This window comes from Ammospiza nelsoni, chromosome 1, assembly GCF_027579445.1.
Source record: "Ammospiza nelsoni isolate bAmmNel1 chromosome 1, bAmmNel1.pri, whole genome shotgun sequence".
Lineage (NCBI taxonomy): Eukaryota > Metazoa > Chordata > Aves > Passeriformes > Passerellidae > Ammospiza > Ammospiza nelsoni.
In genome coordinates this window covers 72,004,294-72,031,681 of record NC_080633.1, presented here as the reverse complement: position 1 = coordinate 72,031,681, position 27,388 = coordinate 72,004,294, and the positions used below count along the sequence as shown (strand labels likewise).

The 27,388-nt window shown below is 42.7% G+C and overlaps 1 protein-coding gene across 1 annotated transcript; it reads right to left on the bottom strand.

Moving 5' to 3' along the window:
• Window positions 1-3,220: 3,220 nt before the first annotated feature.
• RNF152 (ring finger protein 152) lies at window positions 3,221-27,388 on the bottom strand. Its single transcript, XM_059488138.1, has 2 exons — window positions 27,358-27,388; window positions 3,221-7,833 (listed from the first exon to the last, which is right to left on the bottom strand). The coding sequence occupies exon 2, from the start codon at window positions 7,606-7,608 to the stop codon at window positions 6,997-6,999; it is 612 nt and encodes a 203-aa protein (XP_059344121.1). The 5' UTR covers window positions 7,609-7,833; window positions 27,358-27,388; the 3' UTR covers window positions 3,221-6,996.

Here is a 27,388-nt window from a genome sequence, read left to right as displayed (position 1 = left end):
TCATCTGTGACTGAATCCCTTTGGCTTCCTCAGATTTAGTACTTCAGTGCTTTCTCAGCATATTTTCTGAATTGTGTCCCCAGTATTTAACCACATTCTGTAAGCGTATCTTCAAGAAATATCTGCAACCATTATTCAAAAAAATTAAGTGAGAAATTATTAATTTGCAATTCAATCAGCAAATTGGCCATACTTGGGAACTGATCTCCCTGTTATGCTCATAGCCAGCCCCACGTGTCTACCACAAGCATGACAGGCTGCTTTGACAGTCTTGTAGGATTCACCACTGTTTTTAAAATTCTTCAGTGAGATCACACACTTACAATGACACCTGAATTCAAAACATCTTGCAGAAGATTATTTTCCCCCCTCCCCACCCCCAAACTCCTCCATCTTGAGGCACATCCAGATTTCTCTCGAGCAGATGCAAATCCCAGTGGTACAGATCAAGTCAGGGCATGCAAGCACCTATAGGGCAATGCTTCCCAAACTGATGAGTGCAGTGACAACACACACTCATCTTTTCATAACTCTCAAAATAGGAATGTAAATAACCTTCAGCCTGAAACACTCAGGTTTCTCAGTTTAGGTTTGGGGTTTTTTACTTAATGTTGAAAACCAAGTCAGAAATCTACAGACCTCTAATCTAATCCTACTATTTCCTTTGAATGCAATAACTGTGCCAAATGGCCACTTTTGATTTCAGCTTTTCAGATCTAATAGATTCACTAAGTCCTGTCTTCAGCGGTTGGGCATTACCAACATTGTCAACTTCATTATTTGTTCTGGGAGACACACATGCTCAGTTTCTATTTTCAACAATGTGACTCAACTGCACACACTGAGAAGTCAAGATTTGGCTTTTTTATCCCAGTTTCTCCCCACTGAATTCCTGTTCAGCTTTAGTCCAAGTCCTGAGCTTCACTGATGATTCAGTATCCTAAAAAATTTCTGTACATCCATCAAGCCTTTCAGTGAAACCAGTACAAACCAGTACTTTTGAAATAGGCTGCTTCCAACTCAAAGGCGTTGAAGAAAAAGGAAATCTGGAGTTTCAGTGACATTCTTGAGACACAATTGACATAAGCAGGCCACTGCTAAACATGCCCAGTAGATGTTTTTGTACATACAGATCTGAATTTCCAGGCTAGTGTCTAATCATGTGCTCATTTTCAGGTGTCCTTTCCTTCTCCACCCACTCTTCACTCTTTCAAACCAGTTAGGCCAAGTCTGTATGTTGTCTTCCAGCTTGCAAGAGTGCTCTATGCAGTCCTGTTTCAAAAGAACTTCAGTTTATCTTACAACTAAAAGCCCAAGCATCTGGTTGTTCCCTTTGGATGCCTATTCCAGCCTGGAGGAACAGAGCAAGGCATGGTTCCTCACCTGAACTCCAGAAGAGGCGTCAGCTGTGGAGCAGAGTTCCATCCAACAGCAGTAGGAGCTGGTTTGCAGGGAACAGCTCAGAGGGAATAGCAATCTCACAGGAGATCCAGGTAATCATACCAAAGCTTCCTGTTACCAAGCTATCCCAGCACCACAAAGTACGTGACCTTCCTGAGACAGAAAAACCTTAGGATCTTTCACCAGCCCTCTTGATGAGGGCTCTACATGAGCATGTGCTGCGTGCATGCCCCACCACACACCCTGCCCCAGCACAGGAATGTGTCCCTGTGCTCATATGCATAGGTGCTCCATGTATGCCCAAGAATTCCCATTTCATCCCCATGATTATGTGCCCCAGGGTGAAATGGATGAGGAGAGTGAAAACAGACTCACGTACATCTGAAGGGGGAATGTGGGATGGACAGAAGTGCTTTCTTCTGCTTGTGGATCTTAACTAATCCCTTGAATTGACTCTGACATTCAGGAACATGATTAGCACAAAAAAAATAGAGGATTTAGAACTATAATAAAAATATATTGAAGCATAAGAAAATGCTTGAAAAATGCATTTTCCAAACATTCATTAAGCATTAAATTTCACTGATGTTGGAAGGTTAGTTTTTTTCATCAGAGATGCTCTGGGCAACTTGAGAAATGTCTGGAAAATTGTTCAACTTGAGGCTGAAGCAAGAAGCTTCGCTTGTTGACACAAGCATGCAAGAGGTAAAGTGACAAAGAGAGAGAGCACAACAAGCCCAGCTGTCAGGCCTAAGAACACTGTACAGCACCAGAAAGGTCACTAACATGTTCTAAATCCACTGCATTTACAGACAATCTTGTCCTACTGAAGCTCTTGCTCAAAATCTTTGCCTTCAGGGCCAGCAGATCTTTCAGCAGCCTCCCAGATGCTGCTGGGATTAATTTGCTGCCATGTACCTTCTTCCCTCCCTTCCCCCTCCATCCACCCATAGAAAAAGGTCTGGGAAAAACAAATCTCAAGCAAGCCATACTTTCTGTGCCATTGGGATAAGCAGGCATTTCAACCCCAACACTTACTAGAGAGATGTTCACTCAACATGTGAACATCTCCTGCAGTACTCATGCAAGTGGCTTATGCCAGTAGGCCCCATTCCCTGGGGCTAGTTTGGCTGTGGATGGTGGGTACAGATCCATTCTCATGAGTGGGAGAAAGCAGCATCCTCTGCTCCCTGGCATTGCTGTGAAAAGATCCAGAGAACACAGGCTTGGCTCCATTTACACGACAGACTCATGCATGGAGCTTTTGCTTCTGGGACATCTACAGAAGAGTTCAGACCATGTATTAATTGTGTGGTTTTGGTTCTGGAATTTGTTACATTCTGCTGTGAATGTAACAAATTCAGTGTGTATTATCAACTACCCTTACTCCAAAAAATCATGTGCACTATCAAAAAAAGCTGGATGCCTATAGCTCCAGCAATCATGTGACTGGGAAGAGGTGCTCAAGGCAAGAGGGAACCTGTGTACCAGTCTGCACAATGCAGGCTTAAGTGAAGGCCAGCAATCCCTCATTCCTATAAGCAAAGCTTATACTTAAAATTTTTAATTTTATTAAAACAGAAAAAAAGTTTTGTGGCTTAGTAGTCATCAGCTATAGTTCTGTATTCCATACTAATTAAAACTTGAATGCCCTTTCACTATTTACCACAACTCATACTTTACACATTGCCTTTAAACAGCAAGTGATGAATTTCAGCCACCCTCTCATAAAATACAGATTGATTCTGCCAAATTCCCTGCCATGCTCCTCATTTGATGGCAAAATAACAGAGGAACCATAATTCACTTGCTATCACTCTTTTCCTGCTAACGTTTTATTCAGAATTAGCTTCATTAGTAAAGATGAAACTTTGGACTCATGACTGCTCCATGTTTACAAAACATACAGGCTCCTTTACATCGTGGTTAAGCATGAACAATCACTGAACACACAATTTCCTAAAAAAATCCTGCATACCAAAATTGCATATTTTGAATTTTTAAAATTCACTAAACAAAATTTCACAGAGTGAACCCTAAAGTCTGTTTGCCAGCAAAGCACAAGCCAACAATGGAAGTTGGGACCATCCAGGAAAAAATACTGGACCCCAACACACACACCTTTCCTATTAAACAAGCAAATAAATACACATTCATACAGAGTAATGTGCTCTAAAAATGCAGGTGCTTGAATAATTACCCACACATTTTAGCATAAGTTTTGGTTTCTCAAACAGAACTGAGTCACAGCAAGCTTCTGTCTTTCTTTTTGGTGGAACTAGGCAGTGACTTCTTACTGGACACCAGAGAACAAAAGCTAACCTGGAACCTGATGATTTTGGCACAAGTCAAACGTGTTTCTCCACAAAGGAAAGATACAAAGACAAGGCTGGTTTTTAAAAATAATAATAAAAAAATTAGCAGTACTTTTTAATGCCAGGCATTGAACCAAGGAATGGGATAGACTGCACTGCATTTTTAAAGTAGTGTGACTATTGACATACTTGAGAAACATTTTAACACTGTACATTACAACAAACTATTTAGTTCATTTCTACACAAGTCAGCAAAAAAGCTAGGTGATCTAACATATATAACAGCTGCAAATTTAAAATTCTAGTCACAGTCTAAAGCCAGAACAAAAACTTTTCCAGAACTCCTATTCATAAAAAGGAATAAACATACACACCATGCGCGTACACGCAGGCAAAAATCTTGAGGTTTTACTTATTGCTCTTACACAAGGCTGTGAGCAGGCAAATGTCTGGATCAGAAATTAGGTCAAACATGCATTTCAGCAGGCACAAAAGTACAGGAAATTCATATTAACAAAACAATGAACTGTGTTACGTAGTACAGGATGGTATTCTGCTAATATAACACTTAACGTCATTAATTCCGGATAAACTCCAGGTCTGCCTGTTGTATAATATGTTATGCAGTATGGTATTTTAACCTAATTTCTGATTCCTCTTTTATTGTGCACTCTCCATAGGGAGATGAAGAGGGCCTTTCTTTGCAATGTCAGAGAATCCTCGGCCTCAAGAGCTTCAGTTGGGCGGGTATGGCTGGAAGGAGGTAACGCTACCACCACTGTGTGTGTCACCAGGACCTGCTCCCTGACTGCCTCGTGGTTTTGTGCATTCACTGATAACTCAGATAACAAATGCTGAACCTGGCACAAAATGCACCAGCATTGTACCCAGAGCATCTTTCACCTATGCCATAAGCTTCTGGTACACCCAGAAATTGCTACAGGATAAGGCAGTAAAGGGTCAAATCCTGTGTCTGGTCAGTTCCTCAAGAGTCTTGTAAAAGGCAGGATTTTTTGTGAACTGGCTTTCCTTTACACAACAAGCAGCATAGCATGGATGTCAGTAGAAATCTGGCTAGCTACTGGCAACAAGAGACGAGCACGTTCACAAGACACATTTGGGAATACCTGGTGTTCCCTACTGCAACCACATGAAACATGCTGTGGAGAGGTGTCCATGTAATTACAATACTTGCAAGCCAGATGCAAGACACACTGCACATGAGCCTTGCACAAAAAAGGCATTGAGTGTTTTATCTGAAGACTTTTTTTTTTTCCTGTGCTATGCATACATATGACAGTAGATAAAAATCAGCACAATGGTTCCTCTCCATACGTGAGCAAACACACATCATTACAACTAAGCACCCTATATTCCATTCTTCCCTTAATGGAAATCAAGGAAGAAAATGGTGGTTTAGAAACAGGGAGGGAAAGAAATCCAGCATGAAGTCAGAGGTATTTTCCTAACAGAAGTGTGAGCTGAGAATGTTTATTGTGAACCAGCAACTGGATTTTGTGACAAAACCAGAAAACCAAGGATGACTATGGAGCCAACTTGGGCACTGCATAGTCAAAACTATGTTATAATATGGCATTCAGCAATCTCCAAGAATTAGAAAGAACAATAGGTAGACAACAAGAGGACACGGTTCAGGGAAGTTACGTCTTGTAATCACAAAAAGAAGCGGTGCAAATCAACAGATTTTTCTGTCTTATTAAAGGTCTGCCACGTGCCCCTTGATCCAATCCCTAAATCTCATCTAAGTTTCAGCAATCAGACTTGCCAAATACCCAAATTCACACTGGGCTCTATTTTACTTATGAGCAGTACTACTAAAGCTAGTGGGACTGCTTAGAGCAAGGTGCTACTACAGTGAACATTCAGGAAGTTGGCTCTTCCCAAGAAGTGAACTGCAAATGACTGGGGTTTCATGACAGTCACAGGAGACTGTCATGAAAGGGAGGAGGGACACTTACTGTGTTTGTTTTTCAAATCTGTCCTCATGAAATCAACACTAGTAAGACTGAAACATGGGAAGAAGGTTCTGTTAAGCTCACCCTGACATTCTGACACCAGGACAGTCACAGCAGTTCAGGAGGAGTGGCTCACCCAGTAAGAGGTTAGGCTGGCCTGGATTCTTCTCCAAGATACATCACTGCCTCTTACTAGATGACTGCATACAACAGTCCTTGGTCTCAGTTCCAATGGTGAAGCTTTCTTAGAGCAACACCTCTGTCACACCACCCACTAGTGCACAGTTGCAACGCCTAGGAAAGAGGAAGGCAAAATAGATCTAGATTCTTCATAAACAAGTAAGTAAACCTAACCTGCAGAAAAAGAAAATTAAGAGCAATATGTTATCACATCCTTGCAGGAGTCCCAGGACTTCTCATGACCCATTTCTTCACTAATGGCTATGAAAGCCAGGTAATCAGGAAGTCTGCAGCCAGACTGGAGGTAAAACAGCATGTCCAATGTTTACCATGCAAAGCTATCCTTCCCATAAAGCCAGTGAGGCAGAACTGTTTTGACTGCACTTTTTAGGTTTCCTTTCTAGTCCACTTTGAATCCCTTCTTGAAAGCGCCTTCAAATAAAAGATGCTGGAAGTACCACTTTTCTGTAGTTGAAAGAAATGGGGAAAAACAGAGGCAAAAACCAGACACCAAGGAAGAAAATAATTGCTTCTAAAATGCTACCTTTTAAAAACTATTGTACAATTCCCTAACTTGGTTTAATTAATGCGCCATTTAAAACATATAAAATACTTTACCAGCTACATGATTTCTCTGTTTTATGAATCTCCCTCCCTCCCCTCATTAAAAAATAATGCATGTGTAGACTGGTATTAAACAGCTCGTACAGTTGTGCGCCAGTTCTCATTTAATTCTACGTAGAGCAGTTTTGATTTTAATACACTGTGTTTAAAGAAGAGCCCGTACTGTGTACTTCACAGTATAACCAGCTACATGGAGGTCTTTAATCTCATAACACAATAAAAAAAGATCACTGTGAAGTTGCAGTCCCTTTGATAGATGGTTGAGGTGACACATGCAGTCCTCCTCAGTGCCACGGCCGCCAGACACGGGATGTGATTTTCTCCACAGGCTGCCGACAGACCTGATGCCACCCCTCTGGGGGCCACAGCCAGGTGAGCACCGCTGCCCGGTGCACAGCGTCCTGCAGTCACTGGGGAAAGCTGCACGGAATTGTCTTGCTCAATACCACCATCATCAACCCGACCCAACCTGACCCCGGGGGAGCACGGCCCCCGCCGCCTCAGCCGCAGGAGATCACCGTGAAGCGCTTGGAAATGCACGACATGTTGTGGAGGACGATGCCCAGGAGGAAGACCAGGACGCAGGCCACCAGGATCACAGTGCACACCCCCGACCAGGTGGAGCTTTTCACAGCGCCTCTCCGGTCTGGCTCCTCCGCTCCCGCCTCGGCGGGAAGGCCGCCCTGCAGCGGCTGCTGCTCCGCAGGGATCGTCACCACCGTCAGGGACTTCTGCTGGCTACCGGGCAGGAGACGGCAGCCAATGTCTCCCGGCAGCAGCGCCCGCTCCTTGGAGAGAGGCAAGGGCAGCATGTAGCACCCATTGCTGGGCAGTTTGATGAAGACAGGGGTGTGCTCCGAGGTGTGGGGGATGGCGATGACGGCGATCACCTCGGGGTCATCGGGCAGCTGTGACACAGAGTACCCCGGAGGCAGCTTGGTGATCCCACGGCACCAGGGGCAGCGCAGGTCCTTCTGGCTGGTCCTCATCTGCTGCAGGCACACGGAGCAGCAGGTGTGCTTGCAGTCCAGCAGCTTGGGCCGCCGGCGGGGGCTGTAGTAGTTGAAGCAAATCTGGCACTCCAGCAGAGAGTCCTGGGATAAGGTCTCCATGGCAGCCAGTGCAGGGAAGCACAGCAGGCCTTGTGGTGAGCCCTGACACCCCAAGGCAAGGGGTAGGAGTCTTCCCACCACTTCTCCTCAGGGCAAGAGGTAGCAGCCTTCCCACCACTTCTCCTCAGGACAGCACCCGCCTTCCCAACACTGCTTTCCTCAGGGCAGCACTAGGCAGCAGCTATGGAGAACACAGGAAAACATCCAGCCTGAAACTTTCAGCACCTGAGAAAACAGAAGAACATGAGAGAACTGGTTATTCACAGGAGCATGTGGGAACAGAAGGGTCCAGCCAAAGGAGAATGAAAACTAGCACTGACTTTGTTATCTGGTGGGAGAAACAAATTTGTTGTTGTTCACTAGAAAGCATCTTCCCACCACCTTCACCAAACAGCCCAGTGGCAAAACTTCCAGTCAGTCATCAGTACTATCACTAGGTCTCTTACTGGGGTTTTTCCTCCTAATTTTCCCAGCAATCAAACCCCCATCACCCCATCAGTCCACCACTCACAGTTATATTTATGCCCATAACAGAGTGGCTGTATAGTTCACTAGCCAGGTCCCACAGCAACAAGCTCCTGTCATACTTTCAGCACTTTTCAGCCCTTCCTGCACCAAAACAATTGTTCTCATTTAATCCTTTAAATCCCTGAGGATTTTGAGCTATTTGGCTCAACTGCTAAGTCTGCATGAAAGGTGGGGGAAAGAAAAAGTATGTTTAAATGGAAGCATTTCCACAGGCTCCTGAATTTGCGCCTGTGCACGAATGAGCAACCAAGCAACTATACTGCAACACCTACATTTGCACATAACGAAAACGAATTGTATCATTTTCAGTCAAATTAACTGTTGGCTCAGTTACACAAGCAGCTTGTTGAACATGGCCCTCTGCAACACAGACCTTCTCACTAATGAAAACCTCACCCAAGACAAAAGGCCAGGACCACTGAACACCACAAAGAAAAGAAATAAAACAGAATAATAACAGAACGAAAGATAATGCATTTAATTAAAAGCAAATGGTTACTGATCTTGTTCTAAATCCTTATAAAGGGATTCCCTTTACAATTCCCATTTTCCCACTTATTATTTACATCTTTGCCAAGAAGAAGGCATCTGTGTTTACCTGCAGTGCGTAGTTCAGCTTTGTTTGATTTTGGTCACTCCAACACAATTAATATGAAGAAGGGGTGACAGCTTTACAACATTTTACACTTCCTTCTTTCCTGTGTTTGAAGAAGTATCAGCCTGAATTTGCTTCCAGAGAATAAAGAAAACCCAAAATATCTGCAGGATGACCTCTGATCTTCTTTTATTACAATGTTATTTCCAAACTAGAGTTAACACCCAAGAACCACAGCTTTCAGAGGACTTCTTCCTTTCTATACAATAACTTCTTGCTCTCCTCTCTAGATTATAGCACCTAGATTGCAACATACTAATCAATGGGTGATATCAGAAAGACAAATATTGTAGTTTAAGAAGAGAAGGCAGGCATAGACAGGGGATTTGCAACCCAGGACAGTGCTCTGGACCTCACTGTCCTGTACCCTACTTCTGGCAGTTACCAGTATTTGAATAGGGAAAACAAAATTCACGTCATCTCTTCAGATGCTGATGACTGGTAGACCGACACTGGCAGAACTGGCCCTGCTTGCAGATTTTGTAACAGCAGTGGATTTTGGCTCACAAGATGCTTCAACAAACACACAGTGATAATCCTGACTTGGGAAGGAGCAGGGGGCAGTCGGAAGGCAGGAGCTCCTAGAACATGTAAAACAGCTTCAGGGGGAACTGGCACACCCTGTCCACCAGCACTTTTGGGATGCCTTATCTTAATGTGGCACAGAGACCACTGCTGAGAGAGATGCCCACCTTTATGAAGCCCATGGGACACCCAGCTCCACACCAGCACCATGCTACACAAAGGCATCAAAAGATACTCTGTGTGCTGGGGAGCTGAACACTGCTGCAGAAGGGGCTACACATCTGTGTGCAGGCCACACCGAGAGAAAGTGTAAGAAAATGAGGAGAGGTTTTATCTTCCTTATTTCCTTATCCATTACTATCTCCATATCCCTATGGTACAGGCACACACAAAGGAAGACTATCAAGAAAGGAGCTGACACGATAACAGACTAGCATACAGCTGAAAGAGAAAAGTGAAAGAGAGATATCCATGATGCCGGGCAATTTCTGGCTGAAAAAAAAGTATTAAGAGACAATGGCCAGAATAGAAATTAGTTACAGAAACTCAGAAAAGAAGCAATGAAGCCACCAGATCCAGTTTTCAGCCACAAGCAACTCAGCAGTTTTGCATTTTGCACAGAAGTATCCATACAAAATCTGCAGTTACAGACCATCCAAATCAAAGTCGAGCTCAAGACAGTAAAAGACACAATTCTTACCTGCTTTATCTGCCAATCTATCAAAAAAGCTTCAGGTATAACAATACTGCAGTATTACAAGAAAAAATCCCAATGCCCAGAAATTCAGAAATTAAGGCTTATCATAAAATCATAGAAGAGACTCAAACATCACCTGGTTCCAACCCCTGCTGTGGGCAAGGACACTTTCCACTAGACCAGGTTGTCAGAGCTCCATCCAGCCTAGTCTTGAATACTTCAAGGGATGGGGCAGCCACAGCTACTCTGTGCAACTTGTTCAGTGCCTCAGCACCCTCACAGTGCATGCTAATCTCTAACCCAAACCTACTCTCATGTGACTAGTCTGCCCAAGGACAGAGTGGAAGTACTGCTTCTGCAGATGTAAATCAGTTTATCTGCAAGGTCAGGAATGGGCTTGCCACCTACGTGACAAAAACTGCTCATACTTTCCCAAAACATCTCAAATCATAATCAGAGGTGTGGATCAGCAGTAATGACCACTAAGTAGAGAGGTTAGTATGATTCCTTCAGAACATAACTAAAGACAAGTTAAAGAGTAGCCACAGCCATCTAACCCCTTGACCTTTGCTGACATTGCCTTGTTCAAAGGTTGGACGTGCAGCTTCACAGGTGCAATGCAACCTTATTCCAACCATACAACTCTCTAGCACTCTGTCACAGCTCAGTTTCAAGATAAAAGAAAGTCAAGCCATCATCTAGTAGAAAAATCTATTTGAAAAAAATTTGCACTACATACCTAAGAAGGAAAAATCCATGGGAGCTCTCAGTACTCTTCTACCACTTCACTTTAATAACTATGCCAAGAGGAGCAGGTTTCCTCTTAGACAGGAGACCAAGCTCTTTAGCTTGTCCCCAATGCACCCTGACACCAACTGAAGGTACTGAGCTGCCACAGGCGAACAGCTCATTCAAAGCTTACTCAGACTGGACTCTTCTCTGTGCTTCAAGCACAAAGGTAGAGAGGCAGCCAGGACTGCACATGAAGGCACAGCTGACATCAAGTATCAGCCAAAACCATTGTTGTGCCATTTGCTCTCATCACGCAGTGACACCCAAGGTGGACACAGGGAGTGTTGACAGAAGAAAACAGAGTGGGGAGAAAAAGCAGTAAATACTGTCAGGGATATCCACAGGTCCCTGCAAAAGTGATAGCACATGTATATGTGTGAGTAGGGCCACATGTGGAATGGGGACAGGGACTATGACAGTGAAACCACAGACACAGAAGCAATGGCAGCTACAAGCAGTGACTGCCTGGCACAAACCTGACAGCCCTGCAAATTCTTCAGGGCTGAGATCTAACCTATAACACAAATAATAACTAACTGGAAATGAAAATCCACAAGATTCAAAACTCATGTGTCAGAAAGGCGCAGCAGAAGCAAAGGCAGCAAGAAGCGATAGGCCATGAAAAGCAGACTCTCTCCCTGTCCTGCATTCTCTTTCCTTTCCATTACATCTACCCAATATCCACAAGGTTGCCAGTGGCTGGCAAGGAGAGGAATTCGTAAGCAGTTACAGAAACCCACAGAAAAACCTGCAAAGCTGATGACCTCTGCAGCAGCCAGGTGGCTGAGAACATGGCACAAAGGTCCTCCCTGCAGATTTGGGCTGCCCTTTGCACAAGCCGTGAGTTTTTCAAATTGTAGGACCCAATACCAGTAAAGCCCTGAAGAATAAAGCAAGTATTTCAGCTGTTAGTCATGCTATCTGTTCAGCCAGTACCTCACTGGAGACCACAGCAATGACCCAAGTTCTCTCTAGGTGAGCAGGAGGCCAGGAATACCAAGGCATCAGCTTCCTATTCCTAAAAAAGCTGAAGGGGCATTTGTTGCTCTTACTATTGACACCTTCCCAACACAATGTGGGGAGGTGCTATGGGAGCGAATAGATGAAGGTTGTTGTAGCTGTGACAGTGAGAGGAAGAAAGCCCAAGTTTGCTCTGCACAAATGCTAGCTACAAATTGGCCAGGTCACAAAAGACAGCTATTTTTGGAACCCAGTGCTAAGCAAGACACTGAACACTCAAGCCCAGAGCTGTACATAAAGTCAGAGAACACAGTAATTAATGGCAAATCCTTGCCTAGCAACACAATATTTTTCCTATGTAAGGACAGCCCCTGTGATATTAAGCAATGGAAACCACAGCCCAGAAGGGGTGATGCCTTCACTGAAGGACTCAGAACTACCTTAAGACATATTTCCTAACTTACTAGGTTCCAAAATTTTATTAACTTAAAAACCCCAAGTATATACTTCAGTGATGCCTGTGGAACCCAGTACAATTCACAGATGACTGAACATCATATAACATTTTAAAAAGCTGGCTCGGGGCATGCTGAAGTAGTTAACTGATCACTGAGAGAAAGCCTCAAAACTTTTCACAGACTTACAGATGGATTTAGGCAGTCTACTTGCTGTACAGCAAGGCTGTAACATAATTCCAGCAAGGCAGTGCATCGACCATACTTCACCTTTACCAAGAAAGGTTCATTATGTAAACTCTCCAAACACATAAGCAATTCTTTGGCTGTATTACTGAGTATGTATGATTTATGAAGAAGAAAGAATCATTCGTTTCAGGTGTCCTTAGGCTGTAAAGGAGATGGGGTGAGAAGGGAGTGCTGTTCTCAATAGGAGAACTAATTGCAAGAATCATGTGCCCAAAGATATGGAAGGAAATGTGTGTTACAGCCGCCTCCAAAAAGATAATTGGAAGCATTTCTGCTACAAAAATTCAGCATCAGTGAACATTTTTCACAAATTCACATTTAGACAAAACACACTTGGGCTAACTGCAAATGCCCAGGATGTACTACCTGATTTCCCCTGAATATCCTTCACTAAATGATCTTCTTTATTTTTAGGCTGTTCTGTAGCACTAATTACCATAGTAACTGAGAACAGCACAACGAACAATTAATTTATTCGTCACAACACCCTTGTTAAGAGACAAGTATTATCATCATTATATTCTTTCATCATCTAAGAAAAGAAGCACTTAGACACGAAGCCGTTGGTCCAAGGTCATGCAAGCACCACCCAGATTGCCTCAAGTTCCGGTACAATTTCATCACAACTCTACTTTTCACGTCACAAGCCACAGGGCAGAGGTGACAGATTCTTTTGTGCAATAAAGCACAGACACCTACACATTTTTCCCCACCTCCTTCAGCTGGCAGCATCCCCACGGTATGCCTAGGACTTGGGGGGGGGGGCTTTCATTAAACATATCAACATATTTTCACATATAATGAAAAACACGAGAGCCTGAGCCCCAGAAACTACCTATCTACACTGGCACAGTTCATGTACCATACAGAATACAATTGACAAATTATATGCATTTTGAGGGACATAAAGCTAACAATAAAACAGCAAAGTAAATCCAGTCTTTTCTCCAGAATTACCTGTTCTCCAGGAACCTTCTTGTAAATCAGGCAGCCTACACTCACCATCCTTTCCATTTCATTATTCACAATTGCACAGAAATATTGCAGAAGGAAAGTATTTTAATTCAGTCAAAGCCTCAGCCAGTGCAAGCTGTCCTTTAGTTTTAGTCCAGCCCTTGCCAAGATGAGCATCTTGGTATACAGTCCTGGGTGCATAAAGCCACAAAAAATAAAGCTGAGTGAAACTGTGATATATGAGTCTGTAATACCCTGTGAACCAGGGGATCCATGCTGATGGCAAGAGAACCTGCTGTGGATGATCCCAACATCAGACAGAACACCAGTTTGTCCAGCCTCTCAGGCAGCTGAGAAATCAGTGGTGGGTCACAAAAAAGGAGCCTAGTTGTCATTCCACAGCATTTACCTAAGAAATTGTCACCAGCCAGCCCTAGGAAGAGGAGACAGAGGAAGAAAGGTCACCTACAGGAACATAATGAGATACAGACAATTATGGGTTTGGAGCAAAAACAGATCAGGTGAAAACACCAGCCTTTGGTGTTTAGAGAAAACAGAGAGAGACTCACATGCTGCTCCATGTTCCATCTCATATCACCAGCTGTGCTGCTCCCTCTTTTTATCTGCAAACTTTGACACGTCCACATTCCCTGCCTCCAAAGACCTTATTTTGGTCAAATATGACCAGGATAAGCTGCACTTTGTTCCAACAGCAAACACTACAAATCACCTGCAACATGCCAGGTCAGCAAACATTTCATCCTGTGCAGGCAGAACAGTACAGCTGTTCTGTATGATATGTTCATCAGACAGTTTCACATGAGGACTTTACAAGTGAAAAACGTTATCTGAAATTAAAATATTCCACAGAAATATGCCCATTTCAGACAGGCAGAGACAGAGTGGACAGCTTTACTACCTCTCAGCAGCCCTCTGTGCAGGTGATCCTAGAGGCCAGGTAATGGGAGCATGGTCTGCTCCTCACCAGCCCAACTCTGATGTCTGCAGGTTTTTGACAAGGTCAATTGTCAAGCTATGGTTCTCTAAGTCTCCTAGTCCCCCTCCATGCTGGCAGAGCACCCCCAGGTGCAGCTCTGCCCTGCTAAAAGGAGTGTGATGGTACTTCTCATCATTCTTGCTGTTCTAAGTTGCCCTTCTCTGCATGAGCAGTGCACTGAAGACCTGACTGTGGTCCTAAGACATATCACATCTGAAAATGTTCCAGCGCAGGATATAAAAAGGTTCCTTGCATTTTGCAAATAAACAGAATCTCCAGCATTCAAAGCATCCCAGGGGATGATGCTCATTTCTACAGCCCACTCTGAGCTTGCAGGGCCATTAGCACTTCCTCGGTTTTGTTGGCTGCTCTTAATTATGCCTGAATCACTTCTAAACCCCAGGATGAGAGGAATGAAAAACCAGGTTTTTCCACTACCATGTGAGAGATCCATTTGCCATTCAAACTAACACTGTGAAGAATGGCAGTGGAAGGTGTGGTGTGAAAGGAGTTCTACCTCTCAGCCCTGAATAAAAGCAGTAGCTACTCATGACCAGGACAGAAGGTGCAAGTGGTTGGTTAGGTAGTTGGCAAGACAGATTTAGAAACTGCTCCCAAACTTAAAGTGAGGTCACAAGTTAAGTCACTGAGGCCAAAATCCCACAAAATACAGGAGAAGCTAGTGGTGCTAAACTCACACTCAGTAAGAGCTTTCAAATGCAATGTAACATCCTGTTTCTAAGCGATTTTCACTTATGGCAATGTGACATACTACTGTGGCATTCAAACTGCTGAGAGAGGCATGAAGCACCTGATCACTTAAATTACAAATTTTATTCTCCCATTAGAGCTTTATGCTTCATCTGCCATTGACAGAATTTGCCTGATACCTAAATAGAAACTTAATTAAAAGATTCTTCCCTCCCTCCCCTGAGGATCTTGTATTAGACTTAGGAACTACACCATCAAAAAAAATTAATTTTAAATAAAGCTCAAATGCAGACTTTTCTCACTGATACAGGTCAGTGGGTGACTGAGTCTATTAAGACACTAGTCTATAATTAGAGGAGAGAGTGCTACAGCTCTCCAAGGTCATTGAGTGGATTTTCATAAAACTAGGATAAAATCTACCTGCCTATGGGCCCAAACAGCAAGGAAAGAAATCAATGCTTACATGTTCATACACTGCCTATACAATGCAAAAACTGCAAACTCAGCTTCACACTTACCTCAGGAAACAAAAGCCCTTTAAATGACAGTTTTAATTGCTGTGTCTGCTCTGTGCCCCCACCTCGTACTCCCCACGACGTGCTTAACATGGTTTCTGCTCTCTGCACTCATCCAGCACAGTTTCCCTGAGGACCTATGTGACCCACCTCCACCTGGCTGCTCTCAAGGCCTGGGATGGCCTGAGGTTTGTTTTCTTCAAGTGCAGGAAGGGGTTGTTTCCCTTTTTTGCTTCAGAAAACATGAGGGGAAAACCATAATAGATCTAGAGGAGTCAAAGTATGCATCCTTTTACATTGAAGTAGATGGAATTAAGGAATTGGAAAATATTTTGTTAAAAGCCCCACGACAATAAGTAAGGAAATTCTCTTCTTTCATCAATCATAATTGATAGAATAAGGTCTGAAAGAGATTAGAAGGGCACAGGAAGCTTTGTTCCTCTTTTTTTACCTTTCTTCTGCAATCCTCTAAGCGGGCAGCACAAAGGAGTAAAAGCCCCCTGTTTATCAACAGAGAATGCAGAAAAGCTGTGCCAAAGCCAAACCACCACTTCCAGGAGTTCATCTTCACAAGAGAGGGGAAGGTTGCCAACTAATATGCCTCCTCAAGGTCAACAGCTCTGTCATTTCATAATGCAGACAAATCATGATCTCCATGAAGTTCTGGCCTCTGATAAGCGCTACAGCTACTCCAGGTCACAGCACTGGTCATTCAGGTTTGCAGATTACACCAAAAGAAACTGGAACTGATCCAAAAGCTCCTTTCTTATTGGAAACTAATCATTCACCCTGTAACATTCTGTCAGCTTGTAATATTAATACCACTCTCGCTTCCGGGATTTTGGGAACAGTCCAACTCTGACTGCAAATATGGATCACAAGCAGAGTTAAATCAAGTTGAACTGCATAATATTGATTATTTCCTATTTCATGATTTATCTCTTTGTCTTCAGACCAGTAAAATCCTTCAAAGAGATGCAGCAGGTTATACCACATAAATAATTACTTCCAATACTTTTCCAAACCACATGATTCTACCTGTGATTGTACACTCCACAATTTCCAGTTCTGACAAGTTATCAAGCGCATGACCTGATGTTAGCCAGGGAAGTTAATGGGATGACACATGCTCTTCAGATCAATTGCAGGTTTACATACTCAACACGTGATCCATCAACACCACCAATACAGAACCCAGTGCCAGAAGCCACAGGCTGTTTCCAAATGCTGACACCTTTGTTTCCCCTACACCACGCTGAAAGGTGTGATCTGAAGAAACACAATGATAACCTTCCCAAAATAGTTACAACTAAACAAATTGGTTACACATCAACTATCCCAACCAGCTCCACACAGTCACAAAAAGCCCCAGCACCATCAGATGAAACTGCAGATTAGTGGTGAGATAACAAACTAACATCAGGAAAGGCTCCCGGCTCTCTCCATGCCCATGGACGTGGACATCAGCATGCCCACGACAGAAACAAGACTCCCAAGGATGGACTTCTAGAATGAAGCCTGCAACAAAGTGAGCAGATTTGCACCCAGTCTCTCCACCAGATGAACCAGGACTGTTTTCAGACAGAAGTGGTCCTGCAGCTAAAAAAAGCAGTGCTCTCTCTCAAGGGTGATGATCATAACTCAGGTTAGTGCTACCACAACAGTCTCTGGTGGGCTGAGATAAATTACAGCTCTGGGACACTGAGCTCAGAGCTGCTACCCCTTCTGCTGTGGCAGACACGCTGCAGTGGCAACTTGCAATTGGCTGCTCAAATGCTCAGGTATGGGAAGATGAACTATTCCTGCCCACATTATGTGAAAGATACTGTTGCTTTCCTTCACAGAGATGGTACTGAATTCCAAGATCCACTCCTGTAGCTGCATGAAGTTCATCAGACCTGCCAAGCTTTGTTATTTTGAATTTCATTCTTTACAGTAAGTTTGAAAGTTTAGGCCAGACATCGCCCATCATACTTCTGCCAGTCAAAATCTGCTTTTGAAACATCCTGGTGTGAAAATACCTTCCATTTGGCAGCACTTAAACTAACAGTTTACAGCGTTTTTGCTGTATGAAGGAGTGCAAATGCTCAGAAAGGACTATGTTACGCCACAACAGAGCAAAACAAAATGAAGCAAACTGCTTCACACCTCTTAATTTTTTGCTTGGTTCTGCAGTCCCTGCAATGTAACAGCACAAACTTAGGCAAGGAAACTAGCATAATGCTGCTAATGCTCAACACATCATCACAATCCTAAATAGTCTACGGCCACAGTGAGTCCTAGGCTCACAGGAGTATGGACAATCAAGGCAATATTCTGTAAAAAAGAAGGCTGCTAGTCCAGTTTATCTGAAGAAAAGCCTGAAAGCATGAACTTCAGATGCCAGTTAGGTAGGATCTCTAAACTTCAGTCTCTGATTTCCAGGCCAGTCTCATGATTTCTGCATGAGAGTTAGAGCTAACTAAAGAAAAAGTTTTGAGCTGAACAAACTCATTGGCAGTTTCAGATCAAATTGTGCAAATACTTTCTCCTTCAGCAAAAATGGAAATTTCCATTAAGATGTCAGCTTAATGGAAATTCTACCTCCATTTCAATTTGACCATTTTCTTTCAGAAGAAATTTTTTAAAAGGTAATGTAAAGGGCAAACAAAGCTTTTTGTACTGACTCTGGAATAATTTTTCTTCTGATTTGGTCGAGCCAGAAGTGTCACTCACAGTGCTCTCCCGCTGAATGAGGAATGCTTAAGTCTAGTGATACACCATGACTTTTTTTTGCTTTCCTAGTTTAACAAAGGCAAAAGAGATACACTGAAACCATCAGCTATAGTTTTATGAAGTGTGCTTTCAACAATTGTGATTCACCTTTTTTGCTTGCTGGCTTAAAAATAAAACCACAAAATGGGGCGTTTTCAACATACAAGTTACATTTCGCAATGTGACGAAAAGCTGAAGAGGACTATGTGGTCAATAGGATTGCTGGCTTTGTCAAGTGTTTCTTGAAAAGGATTGGAAGGATCTTACAGCAAAAAGACAGGTGGTTCACAGATTTCTTTAAAAAAAAAAAAGGAAACACTCATCCCAATGTTCTCCAGCATACATCCCAAGATCATTAATTACTTTTGAGGCATTACATCAGAGAAGCCTTACCACGTATTTCCAACATGTATTTCGCCTTTAATTCAGCGTTCATTTCTGGTCCGCATGCTACAAGAGGAACATTCATATGTGTCCAAGGACAGGCAGCAGAGCTGCTGATGGGTCTGGAGCACAAGCCTGATGAGAAGCATCTGAGGGAGCTGGAGGTGTCAAGCATGGAGAGAAAGAGGCTCAGGGGAGACCTTATCACTCTCTAAAATTGCCTGAAAGGAGGGTGTGGTGAGGTGGAGGTTGGGCTCTTGTCTCAGGTAACAAGTGACAGAACAAGAGGAAATGGCCCCAGGTTGCACGAGAAGAGGCTTAGATTAGATGTTAGAAAAAAATTATTCACTAAAAGGATTGTCAAGCATTGAAACAAGCTGCCCAGGGAAGTGGTGGAGTGACTGTGCCTGGAGGTATTTAAAAGATGTGGAAATCTGGCACCTGGGGACATGGTTTAGTGGTGAACAAAACAATGCTGAGTTAATGGTTGGACTCAATGATCTTAAAGGCTTCTTCCAACCTAAACCATTCCGTGATTCTATTCCATGCAACATCACACTGAATAGCAGTGAGGAACCAAGGAGGTGCCTTAGGGACAGCTCACTAAAGAAGGGAAAAGTCTAGAGAGTATTGCACTGGATGTGATTATCTCAGACATGGTGTGAATACACACAGCCTTATGCATATCTGCAAGATCTGACCATTTTCCACTCAATTGAGTTCTTTACCTAATTTCTGTTATAGCATTGTATCTGTGTCTTACAGTGGCACACTGAACATTGGCAATGCCAACGCACACAACCAAACTGATGCCAAAGGCACCACACTGACAACACCCATTTAGGCTCTGACCCACAGATGCAAAATCAGTGTTAAAAAACAGAATCAAAAACTGCCTCTTTTATATTGCCAAAACAAGTTCTTGAGTGGGATGAAAAAAAATTCAGCTCTGGACCAAGATCTGCTTTGTGACACAAACTACAATATCTCTTGCTTTACAGCCAAAAGGTTTTCAGAATTATTTACTGACATAATTTTTACTTTTTAGAGTTGAGTCAGTGTTTTCTTAACTTTTGCCTAAGTGCCTTCACTGTCAGGTGTCTTTCAATAGAATGGTTACTGCTTTGAGGTTTTTTTTGCCAACCACAGAAATGGTCCAAACATTTTACTAAAGCAAGCCATAAATTTTAAAAAATGCTTCATATTTTGCCAAATAACAGCATGGATTGGAAAAATCATTTTCTATTTTTTAAACCACTCCTTCACACTGTGCTCTCTATTTTTTAAGCCATGAAACCTCTGCCAGTTTCTTTCATGCCAAGTTTGCAGAACACCTGCCAGAGTGTGCTCTTTGCCAATAAACAGGATCCATAAGTACCATGATGATCAAAAAAATTATGTAAAGATCAATACAAATAACTACTACTGTTATTCTTATTAACATTCATGCTTTTTTGCTCTGTGTTCTCATCTTCTGGAGCAGCTGCCTCCAGAAAAGAGCAAGCAAAGTGAGAGGTGCCAGCAGGTGGCACTCCAGAATATTAAGCACCAGGGCTCCCAGGACCAAGGAAGCCAGTTCTGCTTGGCTGTCCCAATACACCTTTAGCACCCTTCAGGAGGATTGGTTTAGAATGATCATCTCCACCTTCCTTCTCCCAAAGAGCAGGGAAAAGTGCTGCCAGTCACAAGTTTTACTTACAAGCTGGATGGGATGTAGCAGCACACTGAGATGGACCTTGCACGGTCCTTTCTAGAAGCAAGGGGCACCAGCACCCCCAAAGCACTGAGCTCATTACTCACTCCCTGAGCAAGGGGAGAGCTCCCACTGGGCCCCTACTGTGGCTTTCCCACCTTGTGCATGCAGAAGTGCCAGCATCTTGCTGCCTCCCACCACTCTCCTACACTCCTCCCAACACAGGACAGAGCTGAAGCAATGCTGGCTTTTACTGCTTTAAGACAGCATTGCCAACAAAAACCAAACCCCAGCAATCAGGAGACCAGTTCCTCTGTGTTTGTCTTTAGCTGTACCCTACACACACAGAACAGCTACAGCACTCACCTGCACAGCTAGGAAGTGTCACTACAGATGGTTCCCCAAGGTACCAGGTGAAGACACCCACCCTGCTGTGAGCTTTCAGCATTGCCCCACCACTCACACAGCAAAGTCAGTCACACCAGCACTTCTTCCAATCAAACACTGACTGTCAGTAAAGCCTACCTAAATGTCTCAGCAGCCAGAAGAAATAAATCCACCCCAAAGAGCTGTGGCCCCCCTGGTCTTTGCATCTCCCATCCAACTCTTAACAGCAATCACTTATTTTGCTCCTGATGACAAATGCTCCCAACCCTTCAATGTTCAAAATTAGGCCCTTGAAAACACTGTGTAACTTGAGGGAGATAGAAGGAGGTATCCTTAAACCCAGAAGGATTGTGCTGATCCTTTAGAAAATGAAATTTTAAAGAAACTGTAAGACAGTTGTTTTGTCCAACTCTAGGCATCAAGCACAGCAGTCAACATTTAGAGAGATAATGAATTGCTTCATTTGACAAAGATGCAATTTTCACATTGTTCTACCCTGGAAGAATTTAGAGTTTAAAAGTACTGAAGGTTCATACAACTGGGTGGAAAAAAAAAAAGCCTGCCATTTTTATCAGAAGTCTTTATGAATTACCTAAAAGCTACACAAACATGGAAAATAACCAGCCCTCTTAAATAAGCAAAGTATTTACTGCTTAAACTCTCCTTAAAGGCAAACCTGTACCACAGGATCCATCTGCTCATGTGGAAATAGCAGAAAAGATCTGTCATGAAGTAATTTCCTTTCCTCTCCTGTATATGTCAGTGGATCAGTGGCATTTCCCTGCCCCCCTCCCTCCAAACTGACCCCAAATATAGAGACAGAAAACTGGAAAAGTTTAAGGTCAAATCTGTGTATATGAACAACAAATGAAACCAAAGTAATGTGTCCTTCTTGCAGAATAGGCCCCACAATCAGTGCCATGACCTCCACTGTGTTTAGGGAACTCCTTTGTATTTAGAATTTCAAACTCATTTCCTCATAAGCTATAAGCAGCTCTTTTCTTGATGGTGCACTAGTATCAACCCCATGAAAGAGGCACAATGCAGCTCAAGGTTTATGCTCTGCACACAAGTTTGCTCAAAACGTGTTTTTAGAGTAAGTTATCTTTAATACACAAAGATGGGCTGACAGCGTGGAAAGAAGAATGAGGCAACTGTTCATGCTTACTCTACCTTCCTAGCTGCTATCTCACTGTGGATGTGGACCATAAAGTATTCACCTGTGGGAAGACAGATTATGAAGCATATCTGTAACCTATACACAGAGCAGCAATGAAGTGTGTAACTGGTTAATACCAGAAGTATTTCCAAGTTCAAAGTCACACAGTTGTTGCTCAAAGAACTTACTTGAATCTCCTGTTTCCACAGATGTCCCTGAACAGATGCACGGATGCTTTCCTCAATATCCCACCCACCTGATCAGGAAGCAGAACTAAGGGGTGATGAGGCTTCAGTACTCTCCTTGCTATTAGGTGCAATAAACCTCCACCTCTAGTGAGGAGATTGCAATTAGTGTGGACTCTCAGGAGCCTTAATGTTGCCAGGCAGCAAAAAGCAGGCAAGTGCATCGTAAGTGGGGTCAGAAAGGCACACCAAATTCTCTGGCACTGACTAGTCAATAGATATGAAAAGGGTCAATCCCTTTGTAAGTTACGCGATTCTGTGAAATTTGGAAGAAAATATCATATATTTAATGGGGGTGAGAGACCAAAGGAGGAGCATTAGAATAAAAGCTTCTTGCTTTAAAGACAATAGCTTTCTCCACCTATATTCTTTTTTTAGCTTGATTTTTGCAAATGAGCTCAGATTTTGCAAGTAGACTTTCAGGCTCCTCAAAATAAAGAACACAGGTGCAAGACACAGGTGTGAGTTGTACAATCATAAGAATAAAGGCATATGACCTCTTGTAAGAAAAAAAAAATCATTAAGTATTTTCATCCCTGTATGTTGATCACCACCCCTCTAAAGAAAGCAGTAAAGGTCGCTGAAATGCACAGGCCTTTGCTGATGGAAAAATGCTATTGTATATTGTTTAAAATGACACAAAAGAAACCAGCATGAAAGCTAGAAAATTAGACCTTTAAAGGAGTGAGCTGAAAAATTCCAACTCAGCATTATATCCTGATTTAAAAATGCACAAGTACAGGTTATGGACCTCTATGTTCCTCTTCATTTGAAAAAGCAACAGTATTATAATTTCATTAAAGGACAAATTTCTAGAGTTGTCTTCTTAAAATTGCCAGTTCATGTTCCTTAATTTTTTTGTTCTCATTTCATAACCACCCATTAACATACAGAAGAAGGGGTTTTTGCTGCAGCTCCTCCAAGAGCTACAACCATGAAGTTCCTGTAGTTGTGGGATTACATTTCCACTGCCCCTCACCAAAAAACAGCCACTTATCTTTGGCTCACACTAACTCCAAACATAAGGACAGAAGCAAGGAAAGCCAGCATGCCACATAATCCTAACTTTTCTTCAAATAACTCCTTACTACCTTAAGTAGCCCAGCTCACACCTTGTTGTATCAGGGATGCAGCTGCAACAGAAGAGATCTGCACAGTATATCAGGACTCCAAGAGGTAAATGAATATGAGGGAGTTTCTTCCCTAAACTGCTTTTGAATACAGGCAAAATAAACTCTTAAAATGCACATTTTCCTGCCAAAATGCTTTTCACTTGTTTACCTTGCCTTTTTGCAAAGATGTTCAGGAGCACCAGTATGATAGCATGAATTTATTTTATGCATTAATATAATTATAAATTTATATATGAGTCTAAGGAAGTGTATCACAGACACTTTGTAGGTGAGCATACAATTTCTTTAAAGCTGTGAAAACCAGACCGCGTCCAATTCTGCCAGCATCTCTTTCTGCCACTGGCCACTCCATACAAAGCAGTTCCACTGAGCTGGGTGAAGTTCCTTTCACAGTAACTGCTCTCAAGAGCAGATTTGAGCCAGACTTGCCCAGGAATCCCTACGGTGGAGAAACCATCCTGGTCAAATTTCCAAATGCCAACACGTGTGACACATGCTGTCTGAGAGAAACAGACCTTCCCAGCCTTTAGATAAAGAGGAGAAAGGCTCAATCTCAAACATTCAGTAAAAGCTTTCAAAGAAGACAACCACTGGATTTTTAAGACCACCTCAAAATCATCCTGACATGCCCTAGATTTCACAATCTATTTTAAAATTCCCTTTCAACCACTATTACTTGTGTTTTCCATAGAAGTCACACAAACAGGGAGAGTGGCAGCTTGCAAAAGACTGTAAGCTGAAAGCCAGAAGACAGCCTGAAATGGAGAGTATTAAAAAATCCAAGTTTCTGTATGCTTGAAGACTTTCAGGAGGGTTGTGTTTCTGTCCAAAGGGGGTTGCTAATTAGCCAACTGTAAAAGTAGCAGTTGTAAGCAGTCCTTGTAAAAATAGTTATTGAAAGCAAATTTGTGAGTAACACAACTTCACTGAATTCTAATTTGCTATTGCTGACCAGCTTCTCTCTTCTACACATCCTTAAACTTCATACTGACACATCACCTACTCCACAGACTATCAGTCTGTTCAATTAACACAATTCCAGCATTTCTGCTGATTTCTATTTTAAGAAGGGCATCTCATCTACTTCAGAAAGTAAAATCTGAAGTCTAAAGAGTAGCTTATTCCTGTTCTCAATCTAGCTCTATACCACATGTCAGAAATATTTATGCCAAATAAGAGGTCTCCTCAGATAAATCATATCACATCCCCTATTTGCTACACTTTGAACTCACAACTAATTTCAGTATTCTAGTATCACACTTCGTTAGTGTGGGACAAGCCCATAAAAGTGGTATTTTGTGCTTGCAAATTCAGCCATGATGATTAAATAAAAATAGAGAAAAGTGAGTTTTCATGAAAATTTATGAATTTTCAAATTAACACCTTACGAATTATATGAAATCAACAGCTATTCCACCTGTATTAAAGGAAGAGGTACCTTTCTACTAAATAATGGAAATTTGGTAGTCCACTTTCAGAACTGTGAAATGCCGCTTACTCCAGCTCAAGGTACTGCAGACAGGATAACCCTTGTTACCAGCCTCCAACAGGGACTGGGCTTCCCAGCTACACTGCAGCTCCCACAACCACAACAGCAACTAAACTTTAAAAGAGGAGATGGAAGTCAGCCATGAAGCCAAACCCCAAGGGAAGAATGGGAAATAAAGTATGCTAATTACAGTTCCCATGGGGTATGGTGCTAGCATTCCTACATCTAACCCTTCAGTTCTATTTCTCAGTGAAAGAGATTTGGAGGGGGGGGGGGGGCAGGCTGTATCCCTTCATAAAGTAAACCAATGAACCTTCACAAAACCTTGGATGAACCTTGACAAAATTAGGATGCAGAAAAACTATTCCAGAAGGCAATGCAGGGCAAATCCTCAAACCAGCTTAAAACCAACTGAAGAAGCAAACAGCCTTCACCCTTGCACTGCTCAGAATCTAAGGAGGAGGGATTTTTCTAGGAACATTCTTGAAGCTTTGTACCAATATATCTCTGACCAATATATCCTTTACCATGGAGTTCTTCCCATTTCTGCCTTTAAAGAAAATCACTACACAGGACTGGATCTTTACACACTTAACTCTCAAGGCTTTAGCTAGTTTGTCCTGGCCCAACAGAAAGGCTTCAGTATAGAGTCTTCATGGTGGTGCCCCAGTGCTTGACACTGAACTGGAATGGAATTAAGAGAGGCTCATGGCTTCTGGATGCTGCAAACACACTATTTCCTCATGCCACTAATACCTCATCCTCAAGTTAGAACATAAATTTGTCAGGGCTTAGCAATGGGACAAAACAGCCAAAACACAGCAAAGTATCTCATTAAATATGAGGGAAAAACAATTCTTTTCATCATCTCCAGGATCTCCGTGCAAGTTACCACACTGAACCCCCCCCCCAAAAAAAAAAATTTCAGAGAATTAGGTACAAGCAATCTAGCCTGATGAAAAAACTAATTATTTCAACACAATCCAATAATCTAGCATATCAGTAGTGCTGATAACCTGCTCTTTTCAATGGCCCCTTGTTCTTCTCCTTACTCTGAAAAAAAAGCTATTCCAAGCTGCAATGCACCTGGAGGAGCAAGGAATGCATCTGTCACAGGGCCGGTTCACCTATGTAAGATGTGGCCTGAGAATTGCAGCAACCTCTCCAAGGGATATCTAGTGCTTACTTTCCTCAAGGCAGAACCTCAGAGAGATGATAATGTTTAAATTAACCCTTTTGCAGACAGTCTTTCAACAGAGTCTCAAGAGTGGCTGCCTCAAAGGGATCTGGGGAAGGTAACTACAAAAGGGAGACTGTTGACTGCAAGTTTAAATTCCCAGCAAAGATTACAGCATCGTCATTAAAAGCTTAGGGGGTACTACTTTAGAAGAAGTTGAAACACGCATAGTTGCAATACTGGGTCGCCGATCTGCAATTTAGAAACCACCCCCATTAACAGTTATGCACTGGAATGAGCATCTAAACTATTAAAAACTGACATTATTGGAGGTCTCAGCTTTACCTGCAATAGCAAGATCTAAGCTGGCCTAAACTGAGCTTCAAATGAGCCTTCAGTTCAAACTGAGCTGCATGCAACAGGATCAGGACTTCCCCAAGTCACATGCTAGTAACAGACTCAGTGAACCCGCACAAGAACCTGGGTATGCTCACAGCAGAAGGAAACTTTTCTTCACTAAGGGTGAATCTGACTAAATTACAATATTCTTTTCCCTTATCCCAGATAAAGTTTCAAGTACCAGGAATTTCAGTAGTTCAGGGGAGCTTCACCAATGCCTACTCCTTAACCCCATTCCACTTCAAAGTGCACAATTCAATATCAAAGGAAAAGTGAGTGTGAGGGAAAGGAAGTTCCTTTCCCTGCTCCAATCAATGTCTAATTATTTTATATTAAAAATTAATTTGAAAAGGGGCTAGAATCCAGGCAGTCCAATGAATTTACCTAGGAAGAGAAAAGCATCCAGGATGAAAAGTTGCTAGATAAAGGTGGGAACTCAGCTTCCTTTGGGCTGAGTATCAGACCTAGCCCAAAGAGAGCAAGCCCTAGCTCCTCCAAAGCTTACAACTCCACAGAAGGTACTTAACTCCTGGAAGGAATACAAAGCAGAAGTTCAACTGATTTTTGTGCAACAGAAAGAGGGATACCGACTTAAAAGTCTTCATCTTGATCCTCCCTTGTAGCCAGTTCAAGTGTCTCCTGATTTAGGATGCCAGCCTTTGCAAATGCTGTTCCAGCTTTTCTCTGGGCATTGCAAAAGAAGCTGTGCTATACGCATAACACAGAACACAGAGCCCAGAGGCTTGATACTGCGGTACTTTAAATCTTTTGTGGTGGACCAACTCTGTTGCAAATGCTCCCAAGTTGCTTAATGTTTTGAAAACCATGTGATTAATGCTACAAATGACAGCCAATCCAACTGAGCTAAACACTGAACACCAAGTACTGTACCTTCCCATCCACTGCTCCCCTTCAGCTGAGA

What these genes read in the sequence shown, in the direction of transcription:
- RNF152 (XM_059488138.1), bottom strand. Translation starts at nt 7,608, where the DNA reads ATGGAGACCTTATCCCAGGACTCTCTGCTGGAGTGCCAGATTTGCTTC.